A 22,123-nucleotide genomic window follows, 5' to 3' on the forward strand; every position below is an offset into this window, starting at 1 on the left:
TGTCGTATTATAAAAAAGTAACGGCCTCTTGAAAGAAATAATTAACAAAATTAAAGAATAAACAAAAACACCACGAGCATCAATTAGAACATAATTAACTTTCCCAGTGTCAGATATTAAGCGAGACATTCAGAAAATTAAATTGCTTAGATAAAAATGACTAAACATTAAAAATATATGAAGAAACGGAGGAGACATTTTTAATAGCTTAATTTGTTTATTTTTTATTTCAGAGTAAAGAGGGTGTCAGATCCCCATCTGTCAGATCTCGAGACAAAGATAGGCCTGCAGAAACTGAAGGGCATCGCCGTGACCCTACCTGTAGCTCCCGGCATAGACTTCCAAAAAATGTAAGTTGATTAATACACCTTTTTACTTACTAAATTGTTCTTTAATTTTTTTGTTTTATTAAAATTATAAAAACAAGAAAAAATATACAGATCATTTATACCGTGCTGGCAACTGTTACTTTTGGGTCGGCATTTACATGTGTGGAAGTAAATCGCATAGGGATCTTATTAAGTCGGAGTGAGAGAAATGCGACCGACCGACGCGACGCGCGACGGTGTGCTGTTGCGGCGTTGCCGATACGCATTTCCCTATCAAGTAAAGTAAAATCACGTTCACAAACCGCTTATTTTTAAAAGACTTTTTTTTCAAGAGATAACTAGTTAAAATCATTAGACACACATTAGTACACCTTTCCCTAGAACTTTAAGTACTGACAAAGGTATTGATTGGGTCGACCGGTCAACTGCGACAAATCTGCTATATCCCCTTCCACGTCTCTTAGCGATGTGCACAGTTTCTCGGTTTATTTCATACGTTTGGCAACGTGTTTACTGTCCTCTCTTTGTTCAGTACATTATAAACGAGTTGTGCTCTTCTTACATACGGAAATCTCGACCCAAGACTAACCTTTGCCAGCCCTTAGTAGTCCAGTAAATAAGGACGCGAAAAGACCCAAGTCTTGGCGTAATTCGTCAACCTTGATTTTTTAGGCGGATTGTATACCTTTTGGGGAGTAGTTTTAAGGGCAGAAATTGTAACACCATGCTTTGGCCGAAAAAATGGCCCCAAATGGCCAAAAAATCAGTTTTTCGCAAATATCTGCCAAAATATGCAATTTACAAAATTAGAAAAAGCTTAGGCAATTATCTACAAAAAAGATCCTGACACTTTTTTTCGTAAAATTGTTCGTAAAAAGAAACAAATTTCGATTATTCGTAATTATGCAATTTTCTTTTGTTTATGACACTTTCCGGAAATCCCAATAAAGCGGAAAAGCCGCTCACGAATAGTATTTTTTTTTAATGGCTATACATATGTAGCGGATTCATCTCACCAAAAAATCCTATAGGCATGGGTATTTCGCCACTGCAAGAAAACCTACAAAATAAAATAGTTTTTTTTTGTAAACACTTCTGAATGAATCCCAAACGGAAAAAAAATATTTTTATTTTTTAAAAATCTTGACAAATAAGCTATTATTAGTGAAAATATGAATAAGTTTGTGAAAATCTGAAAATTTTTGGGCCAAGACCCTTAAATGTTCGAATTAAAGAACATAAAGATTATTGAAGAAAGGGAGATTTTCACAAATCTAAGATTTCTCAGCATTCATGGGACACAGGCCACAGAATAAATTTTAATAACGCCAAAATTATAATGAAAGAAGCGATAGCCTCTAAAAGAAAAATAAAAGAGGCTTTTTTAATACAACCTAATAAAAATAAATGTATTGCTCATGCATCTGTAGATGTGTAGATGTTAGCAAAATGTTAGTAATGTATGGCAATCGCTTCTTTGATTTTAAAGAACATAACATAAATAATCATAACATATACGTAAAAATTAAAAATAATCATTTAGAAAGTTTGGGGATTTTTGGTTTTACCTTATTAAGTAATTGTTATCAGGTAGTAATTGTTAATTTTGAAGTTTAACTTGATATAATGAATGTCATTTTAACAGAACGTCAACGGTTTTTGTAGACGTATCTGTTTTAAAAAAACTAAAGTGTTCTCGAGTAGTTGTATTTAAATATTTTAAATAGTTTTTTTCTTTATTCTTTGTATTTTTTTTGCTTCCGACGACGGAAAGCGATAAACTTTCCGAAACGTTAAGCATTTTTTTGTTCGTTAGGCAAATTTGTATGTCTGTAAACCTAACTTCTGACAAGTAGTTTCCGTTTGGGATTAACGCAGAAGTGTTTACGAAAAATAACTATTTTATTTTGTAGATTTTCTTGCAGTGGCGAAATACCTATATGGGATTTTTTGGAGAGTGTTTTTTTATTTAAAATGTGATTAAACAAGTACTTCAAACTTTCTGAGTTGCTTAAACAGACTCTAAGAACAACTGTTAAAAAAGTCTTGACAAATGAGCTATTATTAGTGAAACTATGAATAATTTGAACAGTAACAATTTCAGTAAAAGACTCTAGTGAAATACTAGATAAAATTTATCAAAATGTGTATAGAGTATAGATACACTAGAGTGGAATTAAAGTACATAAAACTTTTAAGGTGTTTTTGGGTTCGCTCAGTGTATTTTTATAGTTTTATGGCACGTTGCTGTGTAAAAAAGAACATGTGCATGCAAAATCTGGATGTAATATTGAATCTACATTATAAATACATGTTGAAATCATAAATCAGCATTAAATAAATATATCAAATTAAAACAAATCACAGTTGCCTGTGGGAACACCTACTTTAGATTTTTAAGTACACTTTGTTTTGACGTATTTAGTTAAAAAATTACAAAATATTTAATTTATATAAAATTAATTTGTTAATAAATACTTTAAAATCCCCGCTAATATTGTAGTATTTTCTTCAGTTTTGTACAAAATCACTTATAATACAAAATATATAAATTATTTTTAAACGTTGTTAACTTTTAGCTACGTATTGCTAAAAAAATCATTAAAATCGGCCTACTACAACAAAATATATATTAAACTTAAAAAAGCATCAAAATTTTAAGGTGCCCGGTTTTCGTGCCGATAAGTGTATCAATAATTGTAGAAAATATCAATAAAATTTGTTTATTAATTAAACGAATGAAAAATATAATGTTTCTATTAACGTTCTTATATATCACGCGTTTAAATCTAAGCGAAACGTTTCACAATAAATTTGCGTCACTTTGAAGAGCATACGTTTTTTTTACTATTTCCACGACCCTGTACAAAACATTCAAATAAACAAAGGCCGCATTCAAGAAACAGATATTTTCCTTAATGGCTTACAGATTTTCGACGAACGTAATACAATATAATCTTACTACGTAACGCGTACAGATATATATAAACTTTTGATAATAAATAATAAGTGAGAGAAAGAAGAAAAAAAGTACAAAAATAATTATCACACAAAAGCGTTGTAACTAAATAATATTAATCGTATTATCAGTGTAAACAATAAATTCACTACGTTTTAGTTATGTTATCATACGATATTTAAGAGTTCCATAACTTCTTCAGTCCATAAAATTACCTTCATCTCTAAATTATAGAAGTGCTTACAGAGCGATCAACAATGACATATGATGATATGTAAATCTATTCAGAATGTCATTTCCTATGAAATAACGTAAAAATGTAATGAAGATACATTTAAAAATCAGAAATTGTAGTCATTTCCGGTGAAACAAGAAGTGACCAAAACTAATTGAACGCGTCAATCAATCCTGATTTATGTCACATACATAAATATCAAATCTTTTTTTTATCCGAAAAAATAAAAAAGTTTTAGAACTTTTGAGAAGCACCCGGTATAAACGCACTGGAGTTTAATATTGTAACTGAAATACAAAAAAAAATACTATTTAATTTTAGTAAGCAGTAATCGAATAATAATAATAATCAGTAGATAATGGGGGTATTAAAAGTTCTTCATTGGAATTTGGGTAAATACCCAAGTTTATGAACCCGGTATATAATCTTAATATATTGAATATTGTAATATTGAATGATGTTTTATTAATGTAACAAAAAAACCTTACGTGTTACGACTTTTTTTTTGCCACTTTCGTGATTAGATAGGTTCATTCTACCACAATATCCTATTGAGCTTTGTGTTACATCGAAAAAATTTTTTTTTGTCGGCCTGTGTAATTTGTTGTTAAATTAAAATTATTGAATTGCTAATATCGCTTTTAAAAAATAGAGGTTAATGGTAGAAGGGTGAAAATTTAGGGTTGTATATATGTATTTTTTAATGCCACATCATAAAAAAATAAAAATTTTGTCCAAAAAATAAAAAAACTGGGGTAGACCACCCTTATGACAACAACCTATTCTCAAACCTACCAAATAAACATATAAAATTTCATCAAAATCGGTCGACAAAAAATTTAAAAAAACAACCCCTATTAAAAATAGGGGTTGATGGTAGAAGAATAAATATTTAGGGTTGTATGTATCTTTCAAAGCCACATGATTTGAATTGCTAATATCGCTGTTAAAAATAGAGGTTAATGGTAGAATGGTGAAAATTTAGGGTTGTATGTATTTTTTAATGCCACATCATAAAAAATAACAAAATTTATCCAAAAAATTAAAAAAAAATTGGGGTGCACCCTTATCACAACAACCTATTCTCAAACCTACCGAATATACATATAAAATTTCATGAAAATCGGTCAAGCCGTTTCGGAGGAGTATGGTAACTAAAACTATTAAAAAACCCTTTTAAGAAATAGGGGTTGATGGTAGAAGGGTGAAAATTTAGGATTGTATGTATTTTTAATGCCACATCATAAAAAATTGGAAAATTTTGTCCAAAAAGCAAAAAAAATTGGGGTGGACCACGCTTAACATATAAAAAATATAAAACAACCTATTATCAGACCTACTGAATATACATATAAAATTTCATCAAAATCGGTCAAGCCGTTTAGTTTGTATGGTAACAAAAAATTAAAAAAAAATTAAAAAAAATAGGGGTTGATGGTGGAAGAGCGAAAATTTAGGGTTGTATGTATTTTTTAAAGACACATCATAAAAAATATAAAAATACAAAATTTTGTCCAAAAAGTAAAAAAAATTGTGGTGGACCACCCTTATCACTTTGGGGTATAAAAAATAGATATAGTTTATTTGAAGTCAGTTGAAATAGATTGTGACTCTTAATTCCGGCACTGTCTTTATTGGCATCGTCGGGACAAAGGAATTAAGAGCCTCATATTAGATGTAAAGGGGCTCTTAATAAAGTAATTAAGTTCATTCACTAAAATCGCTAGTAAAGATGTAAATTTATCTCAATCGTATTTAATTAAAAGTCCATTATGTTTTGACTTGAATAATTACGAAGAGAAAAAAGTGGAAGACAGAGATAAAAAATCACGTGAACGTTGAAAGGTTCTTTTATTTTAAGACCCAATTTTGCTCTTTTATCTATCGTTATATCCAGAATTTTTGTTCCATTTCGCCGGTTAAAAATTATAATTAACTGCCTATGTGTGAGACCCGTGCTAATTTTATCAGCCCAACAGCTTTAGTCTTTATATTCGAAATATACATATTTTTATTTTAAGGGGGGTTGTTTTAGTTAATTTAAAATAAATTTAGTCATACATACATGTAAGAACACTTTGTGTGCTTTTAATTAGGTCAAACATTCAAAATCAAAACCGGAAACCCGGTGTACAACAATTAAACTCCATGGTAAAAAATAACTAAGAGTCTATACAAAACACAAATTGTCCCACCATTTTTAAAAAACATTGTCTAAAACAGAATACTGCCAAAAAATCTGAAGGAATTTAGTTTTACAATAATTCGACAAACCAAAACGAATTTAAACCGTAAAATCACAACAAAAGCGTCTCTGAGTCTCTCGTGTCAGTTAAAAATCAAATTTTATTATTGTCAGATATTGACATTTGCATTGTTGATATTGACAGTTTTAATATTTTGCGCCTCTGCATCTTGGAGGAAAAACTATTTTTAATGAACTGTCATTTCCATTTAAGTTTCCCAGCCATGGTTTAAGCTAAACATTTTGCCGAGCTATTGCCAATTTATTATTATTATTATAAAAATAAAGATGTCTAATATTGATACGGTTGCTATAAATTTAGATAGGTAATTGATTGTGCTTCCGTGGATACTAACTAAAGCAACTGGCTTGGTTTTACATGAAATCTCACAACTTTTCTTTGTGGAAAAACTGCCTTACAGGACTTTACATTATAGCAAATAGTGAACATTTAATAAGTCTGAAATATCTAAAGTTCATATCAAATAAACCTTTAGTCACGTGATTAAGCTTCACCGGCACAGCGTTTTCCACTTCTACATATTTTCTTTCAATCAAAATATTTTAGAAAATAAAAATAAATTAATTATAAATATATAAACAGTTATTATTTATATCAACAAAACTCACCTCCTTAACAGCACACTTCAGGGACATAAAGGGTCATTGCTACCGCTTTCCCATTCAAAATATTGTAATAAAATTGAGATGATTTTTTTACGGCTATTAAGCTGTCTTGTACAATTCGCATGAAAAGAGGTTCTAAAAAGAACAAGATTCGACTGAAAGGTCTGCTAGTAAAAAATTTTAAGCTTAAGTATCAAAACACAATTCATTTAAACTAAAAACTCGTAATACAAAACTAAAGTGTCAAAACAAATAATAATGTCAGGAAATAAATAAATAAATGGGATAACATGCTTAACTGCCACCTGAATTCCCAGCGGGAAATTTAAATTCCAGTGAGTCAACCCAGCGCCAAACGTGTCCATGGTTGGCAACAATGACTTTAAAAATCGCGCCCTCGAATATGTAACTAAAAGTTTAATTGGTATCGAATATAGAAGATTTTTATATTTATGTTGTTTGTTTCTTATATGGCATTATCAACTAATAATGATAAAATTACAAAATATTTATATGAAAAAAACTAATAAATTGTCATTTGAATATAAATCTGAATTTATATTTATTTTTCACTTGCAGGAGTACGATTAGCCTATGGCACAACAATTAAAGTGATAAAAAAAGTTGTGTTATTATTCTAATGTTTTATTTATAAGGAAATAATTCAACTGAATAGTGGAGGTACTGTATTTTTAATGAATTAGTAAATTAAAATTATGCAAAATAATATGACGTTTATTTATTTTCAATTTTAAATATTGTTTATTAAAATAACAGAGGGTTTGTGGCTTAAATAATCCGAATTTTCATTAATTTTAAATTATCCTAAAAATTTTAATTAAACAAAAAAATGTACAGGGTCCTTCAATAGTGCGTCGAGCATCTGTAGCTCCTAGAATAAAAATATCTGCGAAACTGCTAAAAATTTTGAAATAAGTACTCTAAATACAAAAAATATTCGTTTTTTAATTCTCTATCTATTAAAAAATAATATGCAGGGTGTTCAGGTTGACTAGTGTAACTACTGAAGTTGGATATTGGAATTTCCAATTTTCAACTTATTAGCATAACTTTAGTAATCATGATCTACTTTTCTTCTACATCATTCTATATCACCTGTTTTTTTTAATTGATAGTCTAAATTATCATATTATGACAATATTAAAAATGAATAATGCAAATTTTATAAATTATTTGGTATTTCCATCGTCTGTTGTATTCAATTAATGTCTGTCCATCGAAAGGATATGTGACAGTGACAGTCGTGACTGCCATTTTAGTTCAATTCTAATTATGGCATTTTTAAATGTCGTCTATCAAAATCTTTCCTGGCTCGTTGGACAGACGATAGTTGTAGTGTATACAAATACCGTACAATAAAAAAAAAGCGTCAAGCTTGGAAATAATGATCGATGACATTTCCTATATAATTTTATATACCGGGTGTTTTTCAAAAGTGTCTCCCCCCTATAACTTTCTGAATAGTTTGATATCACATAATTGGTATTTCGAGTCAAATTCTCGTTACATTTATGACACTCTATAGATTGAAAATCAAAATGTTATTTTATAATGCAAAACGTCAAAAGTTGCCATATAATATGTCATTCTATTTAGAATATCATATTCTATCAAATAAAATAAAAAAATATCGAACGTATAGCATTTAAAATTCAAAACTTGTAATCATTTCATTGTTTTCAAACTTTTATTCACATGATTAAGCTTGACCAGCACAGCGTTGCCCACTTTTACATATTTTCTTTGAATCAAAATATTTTAGGACACAAAAATAAATTAATTATAAATATATAAACAGTTATTATTTACATCAACAAAACTCACCTCCTTAACAGCACTTAAGGGACATAAAGATCCATTACTACCGCTTTCCCATTCAAAATAGTCTAATAGGTTGCAATGAGCTTTTTGCAGCGCCTATTAAGCACTTCGCACTAAAAAAAGGTTCTAAAAAGAACAATGTTCGACTGCAAAGTCTGCTAGTAAAACAATTTAAGCTTAAAGTATCACAACATCAAATTGACAATGTCAGGAAATAAAAAAATAAATTTGACAACTTTCGACATCTTTTACAGCAGAGTTACCACCTGAATCCCCAGCGGGAAAGTTAAATTTCAGTTAGTCAGCGGCGCCGAATATGTCCATGGTTGGCAACAATGAATATAAAAATCGCGCCCTCGATTACATAACTAAAAGTTTAATTAGTATCGCTTGTAAGTCAATCAATTCCTGTTTATGTCATATACTAACATAACAAATCCCTTTTTTTATCTGAAAAAATAAAAATGTTATGGGGTTGAGCATGGGTTTTTGAAACACAAACACAAACACTTTTGAAAAACGCCCGGTATCAATCTTCAAATCAATCAGTTCAAATGAATGAATAAAAATTAGTGAAGGGCACCTAACTATAAAAACACAAATAACAAATATTTATTCTTTGACGTACTAACATTTTCTATCACGTTATAAATTGTGTGTAAATACGCAAATCTCCTGACCACTAAGTTATAGTAAATGCAAAGTTTATAATTAGACATAGTTGCAAAACTGAATGAAAACAAAATTTTTCAAGATATTTATACATAACAAATACATTCATAAATATGTTGCAAAATATATTAATTATTGTTTATAATATACACCAGTGATTTAGAGACATGAAGGTACTGATACCAATACAGATTGTTTTTGATATCCGTTATTGTTTTCTAAAACATCTAGTTCATCTAAACAATGTTAAGTAAATTACTTCATATAGTAATATACAGGGTGGCGCCTCTCATACGCCTCGGAGGCTCCAAGGAGAACAACAGTTTGTATTGAAATGAAATATGGTGAGCATATCTATACTAATATATAAAATCCTTAAGTGACTGACATACTGATTAATCACGATCCTGCTCAAGCCACTCAACATAAGAAGCTCAATTTTGGCATACAGATTGATTCTAGGGTGTAGAGGTTCGATAAAAAGGAATTTTTCGAAATTCCAGTTCCAAGAGGGTGAAACCACCCCTCAAATATTAAAATATTTTTTTATTTAAAAAACGGTCAAGTTTCCGAAAAAACGCTTAAACACGTATATTTTATTTTGTTTTTTTACATATTTTAAGATTTTTTAAAAATGTATACAGGGTGTTTCGAAAAATCTGGTCATTGATTAATCACGATCCTGCTTAAAGCGCTTGACGTAAAAAGCTGATTTTTGGAAAACAGATTGACTATAGGGTGTAGAGGTTCGATAAGAAGGGATTTTTCGAAACTGGAATTCTAAAGGGGTGAAACTATCCCTCAAATTCTCCTCACTCATTTTTTATTTAAAAACCGGTAAGTTTTTCGGAAAAACTCTTAAACACGTATATTTTATTTTGTTGTTTTACATATTTTAAGATTTTTTATAAATTTATACAGGGTGTTTCAGAAAATATGACCATTGAGTAATCACGATTCTGCTTAAACTGCTTGACGTTTAAACCTGATTTTTCGCAAACGGATTGACTGTGGGGTGTAGAGGTTCGATAAGGAGGGGTATCTCGAATCTCAAATACCAAGAGGGTGAAAACGCCCCTCAAATATTACAATATTTGTTATTTAAAAATCGGTTAGTCTTTCGGGAAAACGCTTGGACAAGCATAATTTATTTGGTTCTTTTACATATTTTGAATTTTTTTTAAAAAATCATACAGGGTGTTCCAAAAAAGTTGGGTAATTTCTAACCACGATTCTGTTTAAAACTGCTTGACGTCAAAAGTTTATTTTTTGGCAAACGGATTTTTCGAAAGTCAAATTCCAACGAGATGAAACTACCCCTCAAATATTACCAAGTTATATAATAATATCGCCATATTGTTTTTTCTCATGCTGACATAAATGTGAGAAAATTTTATCCAGTTGGTATGTTAATGGAAATTCTTGCTTTGCTTTATCATCACCATTACAAATGATTAATTCGACGCGAACGAAGTCGTTGGTACACGCTAGTGTAAAATAAAAATATAGAGAGTTCTACAGGGTGTCCCCAAAAAAAGTTACATATCAAAGTTGTGTTTTTTGTAATGGAACACCCTATATATTAATAGATTTTCGGATTCTGGGTGAAAAATAAAGGTCAGTTTTATAAGAGAAGTGTATGACTAAAATGTAAGGTTTTTAACATATTTAATAGATTTTCTAGAAATAAAGAACAATTTTTAAATAACAATAAAAGCTACCTAAATTGAATTTCTAATTATAGCCTAATATGTAGTTAAATTAACTATTGTACTTTTTAAATCAATGATCCGAAGAGTTATACAGGGTGAGAAAAAAATAATAATGAACATAGGTCACCTTTAAAAGCATGTTATTCTTTTTATTTTTAAATGGAACACCCATTATATTATTCCGATATGCAATGGAGAATTCATGTCTCCTCAAAATACTATTATGGTTGCCTACCCCTCAAACAAACATTTTCCTAGATATTTTCATTTACATGATTTGATTTGAAATTATTGTAGTTGCTTTTCGAGGTAGAACTCCACATAAATGCTTTTAAAATGAAAAGATCCTTTTGAAAAGACAATCATTTTATGCAGTTAACAGGAAAGGAAGCATTTTGAGCATTTCGTTTCATCTAGCCAATTTTTGTCACATAATTATAGGTTTATATCTAGTTTTAATTCTGTAATAATTAAAATATGTTTTAAACGTGTATCTTTTATTTTATTATTACCGTTGAGTATACTACAATCTATAATTTTTGTTAAATTAACAAAAGGTATATCATAGCCACCTAGATTTTTTCATATAATAAAGATCTACTGACGGAAAATCATAAAATTTAAAAATATCTAGGAAAATGTTTTTTTTTGTGTTTGGTTTGGTTTGTTTGTCTGAGGGGTAAGCAACCTTAATAATATTTTGAAGATATATAAATTCTCCATTGAACACTGAGTAAAAAATATAGTGGGTGTTCCATTTAAAATAAAGGAGTAACTTACTTTTTAAAAGTGACTAATGCTCCATATTAATTTTGTTTAACCCTGTTTATCTTTCGGGTCAAATTTCAATTTGGTTTAATATACAATAGTTACTGTAATTAAATATCAGGCTATACAAAGTCAACTAAAATTTAGGTAGCCCCTGTTATCGACATTTAATATTTACTCTTCATTTTCAAAAAATGTGAAATATGTCAAAATCCTTAGATTTTAGGTATATGCTTCTTTGATAAAACTCACCTTTTATTTTTTTCATAGAATCCGAAAAGCAAAACAATATATAGGGTGTTCCATTAGAAAAAGCACAACTTTGATGTGTAACTTTTTGGGGACACCCTGTATAATTCTATATATTTTTATAAAATGCTTTCAGTTAACCTACATATGCTGCCTATTGTTCTCCTTTTTGAGGCTTCCTATTGTGAGGACCTGACCATGACCCTCCTCCCTCGAGTTGATGACTCGCCAACTCGATGGTGGTGTCTTTCCCCTTGCTCCTCGGCAAAAAGACCATGATGGCCGCCCCTTAAGAGCTATAATGTTATGGGCTTTACAGTGTGAATTGCATCTAAGAAGTGTTGAATTGTATGGTCCATTATAATGAAACACGCCATTATTTTTACTATTTATTTAATAACAACGCACTGTCGCACTTATTCCTATCTCCACCGTATCCGCAAATTGTTGGTTTATAAATTATTGCAACAAAATATTCTGTCTTGTAATTAATTTAGATTATTTTGTATCGAATGTAATTGAGCAAATAGCAGAGACATGTTAATTTATAAAAGTACACGCTTCGCCAAGAGGTCAAACGATAACTTCTAAGACGATCCTTTTTGCTCGCTATTTATAACAAATCAGTTCGATATTTTAGTGGTATTTTCTTTAAAATTATTCTTAAGAAGGCACATAACATAACCCAAAATAAATGTACGTCTGTGGAAAAATTATAAAAACATACGATAAATAAGTAGGAAAAACATAATAAGCGATTGTTTGTTAAAAAATAAGGGCGGTTTTTCATATAAAATGTTTCGATACTACAGTCCCCTAGGGAGGTTTTTACTACATACTAATTCTTTAATCGCTAGTTTGTAATCTCTTTTACCTGACAGGTAAAACCTTAAGTGTATGGAGGGCTTTAGTCATATATTAAGTTTATTTAGAATGGATTTATTTATATTGCACAGGCAACTAGGTCTGCTACATAAAAAAATAGTGTCACTAATACCACAGACTAATACCGTGTAGTGCATCGGAACACGGGACATAGGAAATCCCTTGTTAATTTTAAAAGGGTTAACTATTATCTCCCCAGATGATTTTAGGCAAAAATTGTCTTAGACTACTTTGAAGAGGCGTTAAAGTTGTACTACTTTTGTGTAGAATTTCGCTTCATTTGGAATAGTTATTTGGAAGTTATTTGCAAAAATCTACCTTCAAATTAGAAAAATTCGTAATTCGGAAAAAATTAGAAAAAAAAATCGGCCCAGAGAAAGCTACAATTACAATACCAGCAAAAATGTGATTGCATGGGTCATTGCCAAATTCGATGTCACATTTTGTTTACAAAAATTTACAGGTATTACATAAATCATAAACTCTTTTATAGATCTGTTGACTTGGACCTAAAGCACCGTTTTAATGTTAAAAATATGAAAAATGTTAGTGTCTTTTTCAAATGCAATAATCTCCAAAAAAAAAGAAAGCTATTGATATGAAGCAAAAAATAAATTATCGAGAAAAGATACATCTAGATGATAAAATAATTTTTAAATATCTTCCTTTGTTAACGATACTCCACAGGGTGTCTTAAAATTTCACCAAAATATCAACATTTTGTATTCTCTCGCATCATTGACAGGTAGCAACTTTCATTTTTAATTTAGAAAGATATACTAAAAAGTCAAATAATTTAGCTGCAAATTGCTTAAAAAATCATCAAAATCAGTCCACTAGAACACAATATATGATACTTTAAAACACATGAAAATTTTAAGGTGCCCGTTTTTCGTGCGGGTGAGTGTATTTCAATCATTGTTGATTGCTCCGTCCATACGATAATTGCTGCGGAGTTATTAGAGTTTTTTTGTACTCTATTCTTTCGATTCAGAATCGAAGTTTAGTTTTATTTCTCTGATTATGTTTAGGTTTGCAGTATCGATCGTACGTATTCAATTCTATTTGCTCCGGTCTTATTATTAGTATACTTACTCATTTTTCTATATAAACAACATTGGTAAAAAGAAGGCTTACAAGTTGTTTGTTATTGAATCGTTTAATTAGGTTAGAGCCGAAAAGGTTATTGGGTCAGTTTAACCGTATGTATTGTATAGGATGAGTAAAAAATATATTGCATTTGATTTGTGAAAAACGCATAAATATATTTTGTGGAGTATCTAAAGAACTGTATATTTTCGAAACGTTTTTTTAATTTAAATACAGTTCATACCAAATAAACTTTTAGTCACGTCATAAAGTTTGACTGGTACAGTGTTGCCCACTTTATATATTTTCTGGAATATTAAAACCTACTTTATTAAACTGTAGTATTAATATCTCAATATATGTGTATAACAAGAAAAAAAATATTGATAATATTAAAGACGTGACAACACAGGCTGGATGAGGAAGGCTCGGTCGACTGTACCCAGAAGTAAACATGAAAAAAAAGGTTGTTTGTCCGCGTTGAGATGTAAATAGTGTAGTCTATATTTTATTTTAAGTCTATGATTACAACAATATTTATTTAAGCCAAAAACTCGTAATACAAAACTATAAAGTGTCAAAACGAATGACAATGTCAGGAAATAAATAAATAAATGCGGCAACTTGACATTTTTTACAGCAGAGCTACCACCTGAATCCCCAGTGCGAAATTTAAATTCCAGTTAGTCAGCACGGCGCGGCGCCGAATATGTCCATGGTTGGCAATAATGAATCGATTACGTAACTAAAAGTTTAATTGATATGAAATATAGAATTAGTCGCATCACCTGAAATAGACACCCTGTATATAGGTTTACATCTTGGTTTATTTATTATCGTAGGTATGCTACTGGTATAAAGAAAAGCGTGTCAAGACATTTTTAAAAAGCTGTTTTCCCGGTATTGGCACGTATTTAATAATTTTGCCATAGTTGTATTATTGAAATCAGAGAAATTGTTGTTGAAAAATGATGACAAATAGTCCTATTTACCAGAGTAACGGATGCCATTTTTTTCTCGTTTAGTACAATTTGCAGTGTTGGTGTTGTGATTTCACCATATTTAACTTTATCATCATAACCAATACAAATCGAAAATAATTCATTTAACACAAAATATGCACATTTACATATTTTGCAAACAAAATCTTTTTTTTTTGCAAATCAAAAGGTCAAATATTTATCTCACCAGATAATTTTATACAAAAATTGTATTAGACTTTTTTGAAGAGGCGTTAAAGTTGTACTGTCGTCTAGAATTTCGTTTTATTTGGAATAGACATCTAAAAGTTATTTGCAAAAATCTCCCTTCAAATTACTATAGTAAACGCCACGAATATTTGGGAGTGATTCATCGGTCGCTACCATGTGAACTTATCTGTTCAAGGTCACATTAAACTTAATTCCAGTGCCGTGGTGTTTCAAATCATATAATAATCAATATATAATCTGTTGTAATTTGTTGTTTTAACTGTCAAAGCCTTGTCAAAACATATATTTGGTAATAAATATAAAATGAAATGCCCCATTGGCCGCACTGCAAGCACACCAATGGACTGACGCACAAAAACGAATCAATCAAAGAAACGCGATATAGTATCGTCTTTGTCAATCACGCTAACATTTTAGAATAAGTAGTAGGAGCGCAGGCAGATGATTAGACCGGGCCTTTAAAAACCTACGTCTGCGGTAAAAATTTACGTTTTTAATGTAAAAATGATAGCGCGTGTGTCGATTCTAACTTCATCAAGCGATAAATCACTCCCAAACATTCGTGGCGTTTACTATATAAATTTATAATACCTACGGCCCAGAGAAAGTTACAATTAAAATACCAGCAAAAATATGATTTTGTCATTGTCAAATTCGATGTCACATTTTTTTTGTTAAACGCATTCCCATAGATAAATGCAACAAGTTTAGATTGGAACATAAAATAATTAACTAGAAAGAAGTGTCAACTCTGTGTTAAATCGTGGAAACACGATACGCCACCGAAAGCCTTCGTTGTCGTCTGGAGAACTAATTTTCCAATTGACAGGTTGACATGATAAGGACATGATGGCTTAATTTTCATTTCCGTTTCCGGTTATTCAATGGCGGGTCCTCTTTCAGTTCAAATGTATTTTGTATTTTTTCTTTTCATAAATAAAACCAAAAAATAATTTATTCACATATATTTATTTGAAGTATGGAACAACGTGACTAAATAAACATAAAAATATAGAGGATTGTATTGTTTCAATACCAATTAGTTAATTATATGTACTTTTAACGTAAATTAGTTAAGGTATAAGCATGACTTACAGTAATTTGTAAATAAACACACGTATTCGCAGACTTCAAGGACAGAAAACGGACACAGGGACATGAAAACGGGAGCCTTATACAAAAACCTGAAAACAGAAAAACAAATTTTTTTATACTAAAATTAACAATCTAAAAATATCAATAGGTATAAAATATAAATATACTGTTTAAAAAAGCGTCCATTATTCCCAAAGAGACCTGGCTTATAAATCAAAAAGAAGCAAAAAGAGACTTTTAGTCGGATAACATAATCAGATTATCAGTCCGATTTATTGCATTATTGACAATAAATCGCACATATTGGAGATAAATGATGTTGGCTATAGTTAAAAATGATCTTACCTTGCTGTAAATTGTTTCCATTTTCAAAAAAATCGCCGATCAAAGAGATTATAACACCATTTTCTTGCATCTAAAAAATGTAAAAACAGTGTTTATTTACTACCTATTTTTCATATACATGGGACATACCTACTACGGCAGAAACGTCATTTTCTCCAGGATTCTTCATGTAATATATATTTTATATACTTTATTACCTTTATAATTATAAATTTCAGCCGAAATATTAAATTGAACTTCCAAAACGAAACTAAACGGAATGAATTAAAATGGCGTCGAATATTTTCGACACAATTTTCGAATTTGTTCTAGAACAAATCTGAAGTTGTCTCTGAAACTGAAATCTGTCAATTCTAAACTGTGAAGTTAGACAATAGTTAGACAAAAACAATGCTGTCCTTGTCTAGGCGGCCATACTTGTCGTGAGGAGAATGACAGGAATGACACTAATGACTGTTTCCAATTTTCCTATTTCACTGTCACCCCCCTGGATTGGAAAGCCCGTAAAAATTTTAGGTCGCGAAATTATTTTGGGTCGCGACCGTTATACGCGATCTGGCGCTGCTATAGCGGTCGCTAAGAACAACGGCAAACAAAAACAGAAATAATTTTCTCTTGTCAAAGTCAGAATCTTCAAAAATCATAATAATCTTTCAAAATCTAAACCGCTCTCATTAAAGAAATTCCGAAAAGTGTTTATATAGCGTCCATTTTCAAAGTAATTATTGCTATCTTGTGAGTTTAATTCAAGTTTTATTTACTCCAACCGGTGATAATTGTGAAAAAGTGGCATTAAAAACTTAAAAAGCTGTGCTGTGAACTGTGAACTGCAAAAACCATCGTGGATCGTGGCATAACATCGATTTCCAATGTTTCATAGGTATTTCATACATGCGTCCTTATATAAAATAAAGTTTCTTGTATGCAACACACTGTATTTTATTTATAAAATATAACGAAAATAATAATAAATTTGAATAAACAATATTTGGCGATATAATTCCGGAAAAAACCGAACCGCTCCGAAATTTTCAAAAGTTTTGGGTCGCGACCGTTGCAAGAATAGCGCCAAATAGTGTTTACATTGTCCTTATGGGCACTTTCCAATCTAATGCGCATTCCTGTGGTTTGAAAAATTCTCTAAAATGGGACATGCATATCGACGCTTTGTCGAAAAAATTAAGCTCTGCCTGTTTTGCATTAAGATCTGTTTCTAAAGAGCTTAACTTGTCAGTGGCTAGAACTGTTTCTTATGCACTTTTTGAGTCGCACCTCAGATATGCCTTTCCATTCTGGGGTATGTGTTGTGCGACCGCATTTTCCAGCTCCAGAAGAGAGCTGTTCGATATTCACTGGGACTAAACAGCAGAACTCATAGCAAGGACTTTTTTAAAAAATTAAAAATATTAACTCTTCCTTCCTTATTTATATTTGAATCCATTTGCCTAATACACGTAAGCATGTATCAGCTTCTCAAGAAGGCCATCTCACACTTATCCACTCAGGAACGCGGAACAAGATCTCTATCTGCCTATCCCACGCTCAGAGTTAGTTAAAAGTTAAATATTATACAACTCGAAAAAAATGCACAATCACCTGCCATTTGAAATCAAATCCATAGCATCATTTTCTTCATTTCGCAAAGCATTGAAATCTTATTTACTAGACAAGGCTTTCTACTCCGTAAATGACTTATATTTTGATAATCGAATAAGATCTTGTAAACACTGGTCTAATATTTGCTATTACTATATTTACTATAAATATAGTAAATATTTTTGAATCTTATTTTTATTTTTTTATTCTTTGACATTGTAAATGTTTATTTTAAACAATAAGACTGACAATGTAATTTGTATACTTGTTTGGTATTCTCTTTTGTTTGTTTACTTTACCTTTGTCTACAAATTGTAAAATTTTTTGACAATAAAGGTATTTATATTTATTTCTTTGTTTCAGCGGACGCAAACGTAGATCCCAATCCAGACTCCTGGAAGCGCTGTTCAACCAATCAGAGGAGGACCAGGGTGACCCCAGAGGCGGCCTACTCAAGCTCTAGAACCCAACGACTACGAAACCTTCCTCCTCAACTACAAATAGACTGCTCCAAGCGCTCCAAAAGACGACACACAAACGAGAAAACGATAGCTTACCAACTTAAGGCTCTAAGTAATAATTTGACGATTCCTTTCCAAGATTATTTATTGTTCAACAATAAAATTATTGCCTGTAACATAATATACAGTAGAATTACCAAAGAATCAGGAAGAATGTTCGGGCTAAATCAATGGATGAGCAATAATTTTGTTGTGTGTACATAGTCGAAACTTGGTAAATCAACTGTAAAAACTTGGCAACTACAGTTATTAGAGATATTACAAGTATAAAGTTATGTCAAAATTAAGTTAAGATACTTATTAATTTTGAACAATTTTATGTAAATCTTGAAGAAAAAATGAAATCCACTTATAACGTTTATTTCTTGGTGTAGTTGAAAATCAATTTCGTTATACAGGATGTCTTTAAAATAAGTGCAAATATTTTAAGAGGTGGTAGAGGCAAAAAAAAACGAATTTTCTATTTATCATTTTTCAAATAAATTAAAATTACAGAGTTAATAAATAACGTCTATACATTTGGGGCAAATTCATCTCTTCAAAAAAAAAAGCGAAACGTTGAGTCGGCGTTTACATGTAACTATAGAAGTGAATCGCCATGGCAATCTAATAAGTCGGAGAGAGCAAAAATTCGAAGTATTTATTACATAATCATTTAATCTGACGCTAGATTCCATGTGCTTGAGAAAATACTTGTCTTCTGTCTTTATTCAGTACATCTTATTTTACTAAGCGTGTTGAACGTACTCTTCGTACACACGAAAATCGGCACCCAAGACCAGAAATGCCGACCCTAGTATAGGTACCACATAGGTGCCACATGCACTTTTAAATTACTTTCATTACTTTTTTTTTAATTACCAGTTATCAGCTGTTATTACTTATTGATTCCCCCTGTAGACATAAGAGCGAATTTGATGGCCATCATAAGAACATTTTTGAATGTGCACTCGTCGAAGCTCATAGTATCTTGATAATATGGCAACATATTATCAAGATACTATGTTTTTAAAGAAATATTAAAAAAATCAAAAAATAAATTCATAGATAAAAACTCATAGAAATATACCACCACTAAAAATATGCACTTATTAAAACTCACCCTGTATAATCAAAGTGTTCTATGATAAGAGCTTTGTTGGTAAATTTTAATTGTATTGAAGTACTCATTATTTATGTCTGACTGCCAACATCTACTTGTCTATATGGAATATGATTGTCTGTATTTTTATTTTGATATAATATAAGTTACCATTAATAACAAGCAACATTTGATTCCTATGTTATAGTTACTACTACTTATATTTAATACAAAAATATCTTCAAGTATTTAAATAAATCATTTGAACATTTTTTTATATTCTTGTAAAATATCTTTAAATTGTTTTTAAATGATTATAATATGTAATGATCAGTTTTGTTTTACAGAATCTATCAATCATATAAAATCTTATAGTGTCTATAATAACTTACTCTTTTTTTATCAAAATAAGATACCTTTACAGAGCGTAGTAAAATGAATAGTGCCATAAATGAAATATATCCATATACAAGTGACGTATAAAATCATAAAACTGAGACCATACATATACAGGGTGTTTCCAAAGTAGTCTAACAAATTTTAGAGTGTGATTCCTCGTGTGTTTTTAAGAAAAAAAACTGTGTATAACATGTATAAAAGTGTAGTATAATAAAAATATTTTTTTTAGAAAAAGATGCAGTGACGTAGGTACCATTTATATTAATCAAGAAATTAGATTTTTTCAAAGTTTTAACACCCTGTAGATCAGAAAGGAAGTACTTTAGATCCCAGATTTGTATAAACTTTTTTGTCTTAAAGACATATCGCAACCTATTTTTTTAGGCTACTTAGGAAACACAGTGTATATGTAAACTATGACAAAACTCTTAACGCATTGAATAGTATAAAAAATAACTGTAAATTTAATTTACTCTATTTCCAAAAATACATCAATGTAATGCTGTAATTACAAAGTAACTAGGTATATGTATAAATTGACTTTACGCAACGGTACTTAATTCTATTCATGTATTAATGAAACATATTTAAAAAGTATATAAGAAAAAATCTACTAGTAATATTAAGGATTAAAAATTTATGGTATGGTAGTGATTAATTATCTAAAGTAAGTTTTTGGAAACTAAAGCTCTTAGCATATTACAGCCAACGAATACAAAATGCACTTAAAAACGCACAATATAAAAAAAATAATTAAACACTATCATACCCATTTGTTAAATATTAAAAATAAACCAATTTATCTGTACATCTTTAAAATCTTTAAAGTTTTCCTCTTCAGTTCATAAACATTTTAATATTTTGGGTAAAAGTTAACTTAAAATGAAGCTATGTGAACTTTATTTATTTATTTTATTTGTGATTTTTTTTAATTTTAAGTTAAGATATAGTTCGTAATAACTTAACTTACCATGAAAACTTAACTGTCAATCAAGTACGTGTCATTACAAGACAATTTTTCCAAATATTATGATACTTGCGAGTCAATATCTGCTGACATTCTATACAAATCGCGAGAAAAAACCTCAAAAGAACATCAATCTGAAAATCGAATAAAAACGACGTCAAAGTAGGCGTTGAAAAATCATAAATCAATGAACTAGACGTCATGGTGATATAAAGGCAAATAATGCACTGCCAATTTAGTTCAAAAAATTCATCGCATCACAATACCTAATGTGTTCACGACACATCACATAATAATGCAACACAACACGAGCATTGGTATCTCTTTTGAAAACCAATTTTATTTTTTCCTGTCGTTACTTTATAGAAAATCAACTTTATTAGGGCTATCTGATACTATTTTTAGATTTTCAAATTAGCTGATAGTTTGACAGGGACCAAGTTATTTTTTTAAATACGGATCAGCATTTTTTATTTCGGAGTTTCAAAGAGCTCGGTCTCCTGAGTACAATGATATGCCACACTTTATACTTTTTTTTGTTTTGGGTACCTTAACAACAACAAGACTATTTATTTATTATTTAAAATAATTTAAAGTCCGACTCTGGCTCTTTTAAAATTATTTAATCTGATTATATTCATCGCAACAATGTTGAACAGCGCTAATTAACATTAAATCGGGCCAATTGAAAGATTCAGATAAATAATATCCAGGTCAGCAATTTAAAGATATTATTTTTAACTTTTTTTTATTGCGAATTTGAAATCTCAGTGCACTATCTAATAATATGCATAATATTAATTGTATTTATTATAAACCACCCTCCCTATTGCACAAATTTATTTCTCGTTCAATTTTATTTGGATAGCTCTTTGGACATATCTTCTTCTTATACCGTATGATCGAAAAAAAAACGGCGTCTAGTTGGCTGAGAAATGACGATCGATGGCATTTTAAAAATACTATCAGTCTTTATACTATACTATAAAGTCGCTATGAGAATGTGCAATTAGTTTTTTGATTTTCTAAAAAAACAAATCTAAAAAACTCAGCAATCAAATTTTTAAAACTTTTTTGATGGCATCTTGGTGAACATCCCAAAGCGCAATTTTGCCTCAATTTAACCATGTTCGTATCTATCACAGTTACCGAGATACCAATGCTGGTACCCCGAATTTGTAGCACCCTGTATATTATGTCAGCTAGATTCAAAAATTTTCATATTTTCCTAACTTTTATTTTAATTATTTTGTCTGTCATTTTTGTAGCTCTTATATTGAATCTTTCCAAAATAAC

General features: G+C 30.1%; 2 protein-coding genes across 2 annotated transcripts in view; both read left to right on the forward strand.

Moving 5' to 3' along the window:
• LOC115880019 overlaps positions 1-18,322 on the forward strand; it is a 59,401-nt gene extending 41,079 nt beyond the window's left edge. Inside the window, exons 2-3 of the mRNA XM_030897124.1 lie at positions 234-350; positions 18,223-18,322. Coding sequence (XP_030752984.1) covers positions 234-350; positions 18,223-18,322 — 217 coding nt within the window. The remainder of the gene's footprint in view (positions 1-233; positions 351-18,222) is intronic.
• Positions 1-22,123, forward strand: part of LOC115880018 — a gene marked incomplete in the record, with an annotated part of 71,768 nt that overhangs the window by 41,380 nt on the left and 8,265 nt on the right.

Source organism: Sitophilus oryzae, unplaced genomic scaffold (assembly GCF_002938485.1).
Source record: "Sitophilus oryzae breed Bouriz unplaced genomic scaffold, Soryzae_2.0 scaffold_1604_pilon_pilon, whole genome shotgun sequence".
Taxonomy (NCBI): Eukaryota; Metazoa; Arthropoda; class Insecta; order Coleoptera; family Curculionidae; genus Sitophilus; species Sitophilus oryzae.